The sequence below is a fragment of the Hydractinia symbiolongicarpus genome, chromosome 4, assembly GCF_029227915.1.
Source record: "Hydractinia symbiolongicarpus strain clone_291-10 chromosome 4, HSymV2.1, whole genome shotgun sequence".
NCBI lineage: Eukaryota > Metazoa > Cnidaria > Hydrozoa > Anthoathecata > Hydractiniidae > Hydractinia > Hydractinia symbiolongicarpus.
In genome coordinates this window covers 6,596,990-6,609,404 of record NC_079878.1, presented here as the reverse complement: position 1 = coordinate 6,609,404, position 12,415 = coordinate 6,596,990, and the positions used below count along the sequence as shown (strand labels likewise).

Genomic DNA, 12,415 nt, shown 5'->3' with positions numbered 1-12,415 from the left:
ACGTTGCACTGTGAATTAAGTATTACCTTCAGGTATTTACTCATGAAAAAATTTTCGGAAAATAATTTTCCTAAATCTGTTTCAATTCGGTTTTGTTTGAAATTGGAACAGTTTCTTTATGTGAAAATTTTTGCTTTGGTTTAGACAAATCACTCTTGGAAAAGAATTAGAATGAATGGGCACCCTAAAAACATGCAGGATTTGTGGAAATTCTGTTCCGATAAGGAAGAAGTTTGGAAGATTAAAACTGGGTTTAATTTCAAGGACTTGGATATAGTCATTATTGGTGTTTCGATTGTATTCGATTTAAATCTACGGTATAAAACTATTCTTCCGTAAGATTGCAAAAATATTTGTACTCATTCCATGATAGCTACTAACACTTATTGAAAAAACAACCGTTTTTAAAAGAAGCGTTTACAAAGCCAGTTTTTTGTTGCTCTCAAAGAAACTCTCAAAGTGATTTAAAATAGAACATCTACAAATTGACATTTTGAGATACTGAAAGAGACAGAATATTCAAGCATAATAATATTACGATCAAATAAACAAAAACGAATCACTTTTTCTTCCCCCCTTTTTTCCCCTTTCCCTTGCCCTTTTTATTATTCTTCTTGTTGTTCTTCCCCTTAATTTCTGTTCGCGTTTGATATCCTCTCCACATGGATTGTATTTTTACCGTCGCCTTTTTTTTTATTTTTTCCTCTTCCTCTTTTTTCAATTGTTCTTCTTTTTTGGTTTTTCTCTCTTCCATGATTTCATCGTATTCTTTTTGAACTGCAACAAAATGATTTTCTAATTCCTGGATTTCAGCTAAATCCTGTTCATTTAAGCGTGTAATTTCTTCAATCTGATCCTAAACGCAATGCAATAAATTAACTATACCTTGAACACGATACCTAAGTATCTTTAAAAACTTTCAGTTTGGTAATTCTTTAAAACGTTCGGCAAATCCAGAAATGTTGCAGGGCAATATTTAAAAGGTCAAGGAAATTTTTTTAGCTCTTTGATGGAAATTCTTTACCGAACTTACTATATGCAGTAGTCGTAGAGAATTTGATGCTACTCTCAAATTTATAGCCTGTTCAACTTCGCAATGTCATCTTAACATAGTATTATAAACTAACCTGTCTCCAACTCATATCTTGATCGTATTTAACAATCCAATTATGCAACTCCCCTGCCATCTTGAATTTGCGTTTTCTTAATCGAGACTCGGTGGCATAGTTCGATGACCGTATTTTTTGCAATCTTTCCTTTAAATCAACTACCTCTTCATTGAGTTTTGCTTGTTTATTCTCTAACGACTTATTATCGGTAAGAATTTGCTTTGCCGCGTCATTTAATGTCGTATCATTGCCGGCGTCGGCCGTTGCTGCCATATTATCCAATTCGTGTTTCATTTCTCGTATTACACGATCCTTTTCGTTTAACTGGGATAAAGGTGGATTAATTTTTTTTTAAAAACAAAACACTACTCTTTTCAAGAGTTTAAAAACACACCCTTAGCTTGTTGTATTTTTTCCAGACTAATAAAAAAGCTCGGCCTTGCAGAATGGAATGTACTTACAAGACAGGGAATTATTCGTAAAACTGCTTAAGCGCGATAAAATTGTGAGAAGTGGAATAAATAGTGCTGCCACAAATAGTACTGCCATAAATAGCACTGGATCAACGTTAGAAATTTCTTAAGCAAACCACTTCGCGTTGTTAAGAATCTAAATGTTGGTGTAAATACAACATACCACGTGATCTTTTTCTTGTATTTTTGCGGTTAAAGTTTCGTTTAAAGAGTTTATAAGCTGTTGTGAATTCCTGGCTTTCTCCATACTTTGTAATAAATATTTTTGACGAGCGTCTTCTTCTGTTGCTTCAGTTAAGAGTTTATCTCGTATTATTATCCTTAGTTCTACTAACATTCCTAAAAATTGCGAATATTTTGGTTTGATTTTATTCTTCATGCAGGATGTAAAACTGATTTTTCGTCTTTCCATAAACCTGAAAGCGAAAAAAAACGTAAAATATTTTATATAAATACGGAAAATGTTGACATGCAGAGTGGTTTGGAATGTCAACAAATTGGAAGCAATTAGCACAGAATTTCTGAGAGTATTAAGGCCGCTTTACATTACAGCAATATATTGTTAATAATTGGAGAGAATATTACCACAATATATTGATGTAATGTGAAAACAACCTGCAATTGATGAAAATATATGACGCAAATGTTCGCAATATTCTGCAATATTATTTAATGGAACTGAGTTTGAATTTAAAATATTCCAGAGCAGTTTCTTTTGTTTTAAATCACACATTTTCAGCAGTTTCACAGTACAGGAATATTTTGCTGTAATGGAAAACGACCTTTAGTTAGTAATTAAGGAGTGTTTCTTCATCAAAATATTGTAGAAGCGGATTGGTCTGAAAACATCAAAATTGAAGATGAAGTCCCGATTTCGTAGGCATACTTTTCTTTGAATTTCAACCGTGCTCCATTTTACCATTAAGCATGATATTATAACGATAAGTGTTGTACAATAAAACTATCGAAGTCTACTTCTTGCTGACGTTGAATCATCAAAAAATAAAGATCTTTGTATGGCACTTTCGTCGATATAAAGTAGTATTCCCTACAAGTTAGTTGTATTGGCGGAGATGGTGTGGTAGTAACGCATTCAGCTTGTAATGAGAAGGTTTCAGGTTCAAGTCCCCCACTCCGGCACACTTTAAATGCAGCGTTGTCATGCCATTTGGTGCCATCTACTGACTGATAATCAGCTTGGGTGGCAGGCTAGCAAGTTAGAGCAATGCTATACGTATCTCCAGCGGTAATGTGACATAATCAAAGTCGGAGGGGAAAAAAATCTAGCCGTATGGATGGAATTCTCAAATACGTTAAAACTTCCCGTTACTTGCTTACTTACTTGTGTGGCAACCAGTGTCAAACCTAGGTGGATAAGTGAGCATAAAGAACGCTAATTGTTGCTCACATCATTATAAAACAACAGTTAGATTCTTCCCGTTGTTTCTTTTTTCAGTTGTAGGAGAACTTCTCTGTTTCTACTTGTCTGGTGCTCGCTAAGTGGAAAAACATTTTTGTCGCCCTCATTTTCTCAATTACAAGCGTCACACTATGTATGACACAGATAATTCTTTACATGAATGAAAAAAAAAGTTTATTTAACTCACTTAAAGATATCTTTCAACGAGTCTGCCAACTCTTTAAATTTCTTCCGATTATCTGGTACATACCGATTCACTATATTTTGATGAGTCAGCACTAACGCCCGTAAATCAACATCGCGCAAGGAGAATATCAATGCATCATCCGAAATAATTTCATACAACATCTGCACTTCTTTTACACGATTTGTTGTGCTTTCTACCACACGATATATACACTCAGATTCGATACGATCCAGGTTTCTTTTTAAAGGTTCCAGATTTGCAACTGTCATACATCGCAACTCTTCTTTCGTTTCTCTTCTTTTTGTTTTTGTTGTCATGTTGATAAAGGAAAAACTTTATTATGTCTGCGCCACTTGTGAAGATACGATTATGACAAAGTAAAATCTGACGTCCTTTCAAATTGTTCTAACAATGACGTCAAATTGACTATTACTAACTTCCTAGCTTCAGTCATTACGTACTTCTGGACTCTAAAAGCGATCCATGCGAAATAATTCCAATTTTCTGCCTTTGTTTGTTGCAAATAATGTCTATCGCTATCATCAAATTAAACGCCTCGGGCGCTAATTATGTGCTTGATACAGTGGGCACATTTACTTCAACCCGTGGTCTTTTCTAGAAATATTTTTGCCCAGTCGCTGATTTCAAATTAAAAAAGAAGACCGAGTATTTATTATAACTCTTAGTAGCATGTAAAATTAAAAATGGATGAAGAATTCAGCTAAGCAATATTGCAAGTGTCTAAAAGAAAACGTTTCCTTACAAAAACACGAGTAAAAGCATCGGGACAGCGATGGATGTCAGAAAAGATACAAGATACCCGGGGGACGAGGTTCGATGGAACGTGTACTCTACTAGCATATTTTAACTCTGGGTTTCCGCCTTTTTTGACATATTAAAATTAAACAAAAATGACGTCATTATTTCTTAAGAAAAAAAGTTGCAAACCATAGCGGTTTGCAGATTAGAAACAGACAGGCTACGCTGTCAAAACAAAAAACAGAAAATTTAGCTGGTTTTCATATTTCAATAATTTGTGATTGTCACAGACGTCATTTTAAAAACCTTGCGAAAGTTTTAAATTTTCTTAACTCTAGCCACAATAACAGTTTTAAAAGTTTCGTAGTTAAAACTAACTACGTTTGCGCAAGCATTTGGCGTCATTATATACTATCGTATTTTGTTGCACTTGGAAGTATTTTCGTCTTCATAAAGTTATGTGTGACGAAATTACGTTTATTTTGTCTGTCCCTAAAATGTCTGAAGTATGTGTAGCACCTACAAGGTAGTGCTAAATTTTTTATAAACCGGTAAAAAAAATCTTACAAACACGCATTTTAAATATGTTTTTACTGTTAGTATCTTCATTTTGGTGCTTGGTGTTATTAGGATAAGCATAAAATACAACGGGTCCCACCTTTGTATCTTTTTATCACTTGGACACTATACTAAAGAAGTTTTCCTCCAATGCTGAATTTTTGAGAATGAGTAGTTGTCTTTTGAAAAAGAAGGGAAGAAAAATGAACAGGACAGTTACTTCTTTTTTATCTAACCACTTCAATTTTTTACAATTACGCTCTTTTATAAGCAACACTGGGACGAAATTCTTTAACATTGTATGCCAAAATTTATCTATTCGAAATAAAAAAACAGAAAATTTGATACTTGAATGGGTTAAACAGAATATTTGGGTCAAGAATTCCTTCCTGTTGAAAAACCAAGTTACTTATAAAAAACAATGCCCCAACTCCGTTAAAAAAATCCGAACTTAAGAATTTGCAAAGAATACGATAGTTTACATTCTGACAGTCCTGCGACCGTAGCTAACTGTTGAAAAAAAAATTACAGCAAAATTTCATAGTAAATATTAAGGTATAAAAAACCATTTAAAATGTCATACAAAAAATTCTAAATCAAGTCTAATAAATAACTTGCTTTTTGGCAAAATATACAACTATAAAAAACGAAATGCAGTCAACAAAAAATTAATAAAAAACCAAAAAAGGCAAGAAATACAAAAAAAACAACACTAAAGAAATCACGAAACCACATTTACAACGCCTTATTAAAGTTCTGTTTTCGTCGGACGAAACTTTTCGGGGAATAGGAGAGCTTCGAGTTGGAGAACTCCATTTTGGTTGTCTTTCTTTCTGCAATCTCTCATTTTTTGCAAATGCTTCTCCACCCAGTCTCGTTTTTCTTCTTTCAAATATGGCGCGTATTCTCCTATCTTCAGAGGATTGTATAGGGGATCCTCTTCTATGTCGTCTGTTTTATATTCCAATGCTTCGCGCAGCATTTTGGCTCTTCCCATATTATGGCTTTCTGAAAGCTAAAACAACAAACAAAACTCGTTTGATCAAATTAAATCAGTGTGACTTTGTGCAAAGTCAACATATTATCGATTGGAGGTAAGTAGGGCTCCCCCAAACAGACTACACTTTATGCGGAACCGACTACACCACATGCGGAACCAAAAATTCCAAAATTCACAAAACTGGGTCGTGGTTGTGTCCGCGAACATTTGCGCAGCTAAAGTGTGTGTTCCAACTCACCTTAACAGGAAATGTGTAGCGAGCAGCTAAAAATGTTGGAGCAGGCGGCCTGGCTGAGTGAGGGATTAAATTTCGGAACAACGCAATGCGACCAAACTTGGGTATAGCAGCAGCTGAATAAAAAAAAGATGGAATCTAAAATAGTACAACACTTTACGTGCGTGTTCGTAATTATTTTATCTTAGACATCTACACCAAAATGTGGTATTGTTTATGTCCCTGTGCTATCAATATTGAGTGGCTGTTAAAATAGTGTATTTTCATTTACAGGTATCAATTTTATGTCAAGAGTTTATCTTCATAAGCTTTTTACGTTTCAAAGCAATCATAGTTTTTTAATTGTATAAAACAGTTGAAAATATGTATGTGAAAATAGGCATACAGAGATGGTATCGTGGCGCCGTAGATTAGTGGTTATAGCTCTCGTACTCTGTGCGGGAGACCGGGTTTCGATTCCTCTTCACGGCGATTCAAAATGGGCGAGTGAATGTTACCATAGCTCCGGGTTAACGCCCGGTTAACCCGAAGTATGTGAGGAAAATTGGGGAGATGGCACGCTATGTGGACCGTTGGATGTTGCCGGGAGTTGTCTAGTAGAGCGCGGGCCCTAATTGGGTCTGAGTAGCTTAAAATGAGTATTAAATACTCTAGGACTCTCCATCTAAGTCATGGTCCCTCCTGGAAATAATAGACAGGGTATATCCCTCGATATTTGTGAGGCTAGTCATGTAAAATATGCACATCTATCTATCTATCTATCTATGGAAATTGGTTAGCTACCATTATTTGTATTACTGTAAAAGATGTTAACTTAACACTTAAAATGGCACCTTATAGTTACGAATTTTTTTTTTCTGTACAATCTTCTACAACAAATTATAACTTCTTTTCTGGTTCTAAATGTTTTTTAAATATTGGGTGGTCTAGTACTAAGTTGTATAATGGTCTAATAAAAGTTACGTCATTTAGCCTCCCCTATCTCACTTGTCCAATCCTTAAAAAAGGTTCGCGTTGTTAATCCTTCGAAAATAATTTCGGATTCTCGCGATTAATATTTCTTGCATAGGACCAACACAATGTTATTTTAAACAGAAAGGTGAAAGTAACTAGCATACCCAACAGATCATACGACTCCAAACCTTCCCTGTCAACTTTATCGTAACTCATTTGTTCGATTCGTTCAAGTGTTTCTTTATCAAACTGATAGAATGAAGTCTCAGCGTACATATCTTCGGTCCAGTTGGGATTTAAGTACATCAAAAAAGTGAATTCATACTTAAAAAAATATATATGTATATTTTAGCTTTTGTTGAAACAAAGGGTCATTTAACAGGCTTTGCGATAATTTACAGAGAACATGAAATGACTGAAAAAACTACGCATGGAAAAAGAAAACAAAAGTCACCTCTTGGTTAGTACAGTCAAGATGTATTCTAGTATGATGAGTATGTTGGATTAAATTGCAAGATACATCGTAAGGGTACCAGTCTGTTTTGTTTGTCAAAAATGCTGTCATTCTTTTTATCATTTCGATGTATGGCGTGTTAAGAACGGATTCGGGCTGAAAACAAGTAACATCTTAGAGTCAATATAAAGTACACTGAACTAACATGGCGAAGATATCCTTTTATTTTGAACCAGAAAAATTATCAAATGAGTGACGCCCAGAAACAGATCACTTAGTTTTTAAACTGAAACAGGATTATAACACTATTTCAGACAGTCACACCCTTGCCCCCTATCCCCTAGAGAAAAGGAAAGGTCGAGATATTTGTATTTGAAACTATGCAACTTTAAAATGGAAGTTATATTAATGATAAATATATATATACATATATATATATAAATAGATAAAAATTGATATTCAGTTAAAAATGAAAAAATACCTCGAGTTGTATCAACCAGTTAACATTATCGTGTGTTTCTGATGATGCAGGATCATATGGATTATATCCCAACCCACTGTGATAATGGGTATAGTAGGTTCGCACAGCATCTACAAACTCTTTTGGAAATATATCATCGAAAAATGCGACAACGTTATTATCTCTATCAAAGTACTGACCAACCAGATGATCAGAAAAATTTATTTTGTCATAATCGATTTTATTGACAGAATTCTTGAATGGGAATGGAAGCTTTTTGCTTTCAAGCATTTTTTCTTTCTTTTCCTACATTAAAAAGTTTAAAAAACTTTTTATATAAACAAATAAATCAGGGCAAAATAACCCACATTGAAATACAGAATTCAAATCGAAATACAAGAACTCACATTAAAATCCTCACAAGCTTTGTTAAACAAGGTAGTATCAGGAGTTAGCTTCAAAAAAAGGCTGTATTCTGGCTGCTGGTTTCCCATTGACGGAGGGCGAAACAGTGTTGACACGTTTCCATACCAAGCAACAATACGATTCACTTTAGGATGAATAGAAGCAAAAATCTCATCATTTTCATCGTAAAATGTTTGATCGCTGTATGCGTTTTTGCCCATCTTTGGAGTTAGAAAAATACGGATAAAAATTTTATCGGTTGCATCTTCTTCCCCTGTAAATAAACACATTGAACTTTTTGTTAATTTCACCATGAGAACGTTTTTTAATTTTTAGCTTAAAATTAGTAGGATATGTGAAAGAGGAAAATTGCTTCTATATAGATTCCATTTAATAATAGGTGTTTAAGGGAGTCTAAGGTGACAAAATGATTCGGTCCAGGGTTTTTTTAATAACTCCTTATTGCTTTGTGATATGGCTATGATACTTGCTGAGTTTCAATATTTATCTATTAGACACCTGCATGCTAAATTTTTAGGTCCCATACCTTTTAAAGGCTTTGATATTGACATTACTCGAAACTACCCCTAAAAATCTCTATGAAATCCTTATAATGTGGAAAATGTAATAACTCTTGTTAGGATTATCCTTAGAACTTGAAACTTGCATCACAACTTTGTTTCATCAAGAAGAATTATTTTGCATAATTGTGACTAATCTGATTTTTTGATTCTGTCGGGTTTACCCAAAAATCGAAAAAATCCGGGTTTTCGGGCAATTTTTGGCAATTTTTAATGCAATACATGTAAAAACCAGAAGATATGTTAAATGAATTTTATTTAGCTTTTAGAAACTTCAAACAGAATGTAAATAATCGCTCTAGAACAAAAGTAATTAAATTTTAAGCAGATATTGGCATTTTTAACAAATTTCAAGCTTCTGATGACGTCACAGAAAATGTGCTGACGCAACCAAAAATTTATTACTGCCAAGTTTGATCCAATTTGAACAACCCTATGAAAAGTTATTGAGGGTGGGGAATCCCCCCGTCATAGTATGTTCGAAAAACCCCCAGACCAAATCAGGTTAAGACAGTGTTTGCCAAGTCCTTGCCAAGTATTTTTATAACGTTTTCTCTTTTCCACTAAATTTTTTTTTTAAATAAATTTAAAGTGTTTCATATGTTCAATAAAAAGCATGCTGATGTAAATCTTTTCTCTCTGGACTTGCAAGATACAGAATCATAAAATCAAGGTACTTTGATCGTTAAGACAATAAAAATTGGTATTACTCATTGGTAGTGTCATGCAAAGAACTAGTTAAGTATTAAACGTTTAGATTAAGTTGTTAGCCATTCACCTTTAAATGCAACAGGAAAATCTCCTCGTTGTAACAGTATACCAGTTGCTTCATATGGCAGAAACCTCCGGCCCTGAACAATATCATCTGGTAAGCTTTTGTAACATTCTCTTATGTATTTCCACATTCTCATTTTTATTAAGTTAGCTGGTGATACAAAGGCTCTCCAATGAAGATTGCCACTGTTTGGAATTTCTGGCATGTTTTCGTAAGGGTCTGGGTATAAATATGAGTACGAATATTCTCCTCTAAGATATAAAAGAATACCAGCCAGCATTGTAAAAACACAGCATAGCATACACATAAATTAAGAGTCAACAATTCCATACCAAAAACACATATAAAATTGGAATATTTAGCCACAAGTGCTTGTTTACAATTGTGTGCTTACAAAGAGTATTATGAAAGGAGTACCAATTGCATTAACAAAATCTTGATGTACTCTCTACAAGATTTTTTGCACAAATGCAACCCAACAAAAGGGTTTTGATTTTCCTTTCGCTGAAAATAAGAGCTGATATTGGTTAGCAGTAGAGGAAAAGTTTAGTGGGTAAAAAAGAAACTAAGTACATCATATATAAAGAATAACTTTTAATAATTGGCAGTTAACAGAAATCTAAAAAAAATTAAGTACAGAGTGTAATGCATATGCATGGTAAATCCTGTAGGCAAGTTGTTTTTCGGTTAGCAGTTACACATGATTTTTAATGTCGAAAATTTCATAAGTAACTGCACTAAATGTCTGTACATCTTGATATAAGAATTATGGAGATGCAGTACATGCTACCTAATCAAATTGTACAATGGGTTGAAATAAATGGTTCAGGACAAAATTTTGGTCTGGGTGATTTTAACATCAAATCAAACTATTTGTGAGTGACCACAAGTAATGCTTTAGCAAGGTTTGCTGATAATATTTTAAATTGTTTGACTTTCCGCTAAGGAATGGTTGAGTAAATTCTTATAACAACTTTATAGCATTTTTTAACAATTTAAATAACAGGGTAAAAGTGAAGTTGATGATTTGTTTTCTAATTCATAGGGTAAATTTTCCTAACTCAGGACAATTTGTAGATTTTTTTTCATACTTAAAATAGGCTAAATTTACAATGCTACTAATAAAATGTACCTCCTGTAAATGAATACTTAAACTTTCTGTTTATTTGTGACTGTCATAGAGGATGTGTTCGTTTTTCTTTTGAACACATTAAATTAACGGACATTACCTTAATTTGAAAAAATAAAGCCATTACAGTGTGCTTTAACTTTGCCACCAAATAGCTTGGAAACGTGGTAGTGGTGCAAATAATTTTCAAGCTCTAGCCAAAACAATTTCTAATACTACTTTTTTTTACAATGGTGGGTCTTTGATAACGTCACGAAAATCTTTAAACAGTTATATCTTCGTAATTAATCGTTAAAAGCTCTTCACAATAGATGAAATGGGTAAAAAAAATTTGTAAAAAAGTTTTTTTCGCATAGGTCATTGTTGATGTCATCATATCAAATAATGTTTCTCTTTTGTTTTCCTGCCAAAGTGAGTTATTCCACAGGCTTGTTCATAACTAACACACATTTTAGCTGCGGTTAACACACAAGCCTGTTTATTTAGGCTTTATACCAAACTATTTCTGATGAATTTTAAAATTTAATGGAAGTATAAAGTTCAATATAATTATCGTGAAACAGAATTAACAAAAACATACCTCGCCAAATACTGTCGCATTGCACTTCCAACAGCAGGATGCACAAGATCATCAAACACATATACTCCAACATTGTCATTGGTAAATTTCAGTGTTGGGATCTTTCTTTTCTTTATCTCTTGTTCCCCAAACACAAATGCGATACAAATCAAAAATATGTATAACTTCATATTTATTTGTAACTAATTGCTAAGTTTAAGTTTACTATGTTTTTCAAATGTTAATCCCTCACATCCACTTGAGCAGCACAATTCTAACATGAAAAATTAACCTATAGGAATATTTCTATGTATTCTCAAATTAGGACATAGAAAATCAATTTTTTCTTTTCCACCTTCAGTAAGTAAGTAAAGTAAACATTTATTTACCTAAGAAATGACAATTTACATTACTAAAAGAATAAATTAGCAATTAGGAAGGAGACTTTTTCGATAGCCAAGGCTAAACAAAGGAGAAAGCCACCAAGAAAAATGTGAAATATTTTCATATGTCAGTAAATACTGTAAGTTTACAAAGATTAAAATGAAAAAGCATTATTGATTATAATTAGTATAAATGAAAATTCAGTACCATATAGTCAAATAGAAAAAAGTAATGAGACAAAATAATGAAGAGGAAAGCTAGTTGATGTATTGACTCATGTAGAAACTTGTAGCTAGGGATTTGATTGTGCTTAATTTACAGTTTGTGAGGTTAGTATCAGGATAATTTCTTTGTAGATTGTTCCCCTGTAATGTGGAGATTCTAGAGAATGAAAAAGATCCAAACGTCGATGTGTTAACTGTTGGTTCAATAAGCAAACCAATTGTGTTACATCTAGTTTCATGAGAGTGTGAGATTCGATCAAATTTGAGTGAGGTAAGTGTGTCAGATGGGAGGTTAGAGTTTAGGAATTTGTGGATAAATTGAATGTTAAGGACTTTAACTAGGTCGAAGAATTTAAGAATTCCAAGTTCTGCAAATATAGGCAAAGATGGGGATCTTGGTTCACTGAAGGGCAGCCTTTTGGAGGGTAAGTATTCTGTGGGCTACTGTGGTGACTTGAGTGCCCCATACTTGGCAAGCATAGCTTAAGTGAGAACTAAAGATAGCATGGTAAATGTTTAGCAGGGATTTTAGGGGAACATAGTGACGGATTTTAGATAACATCCCATTGGCTCTTTGAAGTTTAGTAGCCACAGATGAGACATGATACTTCTAGGAAAGATGTTCATCAACATGAACACCCAGGTAATTCACACTTTTGCTTACCGCATAGAATCAAAAAAGGTAAAAATTCAAGCCTACGAGATTGGGATCTAAATACACGAAACTCTGTTTTGCTGGAGTTCAGTGA

General features: G+C 33.6%; 2 protein-coding genes across 2 annotated transcripts; both read right to left on the bottom strand.

Annotated features, from left to right (window-relative positions):
• Positions 1–355: 355 nt before the first annotated feature.
• On the bottom strand, positions 356–3,638 carry LOC130642430 (dynein regulatory complex protein 10-like). The gene is made up of 4 exons (XM_057449521.1): positions 3,190–3,638; positions 1,746–1,998; positions 1,128–1,433; positions 356–856 (listed from the first exon to the last, which is right to left on the bottom strand). The coding sequence occupies exons 1-4, from the start codon at positions 3,504–3,506 to the stop codon at positions 560–562; spliced, it is 1,173 nt and encodes a 390-aa protein (XP_057305504.1). The 5' UTR covers positions 3,507–3,638; the 3' UTR covers positions 356–559.
• A 1,404-nt stretch (positions 3,639–5,042) lies between these two features.
• LOC130641014 (uncharacterized) lies at positions 5,043–11,446 on the bottom strand. Its single transcript, XM_057447643.1, has 8 exons — positions 11,080–11,446; positions 9,374–9,621; positions 8,017–8,288; positions 7,631–7,915; positions 7,150–7,305; positions 6,860–7,019; positions 5,745–5,857; positions 5,043–5,521 (listed from the first exon to the last, which is right to left on the bottom strand). Exons 1-8 carry the CDS (start codon positions 11,247–11,249, stop codon positions 5,255–5,257), a joined length of 1,671 nt encoding a protein of 556 aa, XP_057303626.1. The 5' UTR covers positions 11,250–11,446; the 3' UTR covers positions 5,043–5,254.
• Between the last annotated feature and the right edge of the window lie 969 nt (positions 11,447–12,415).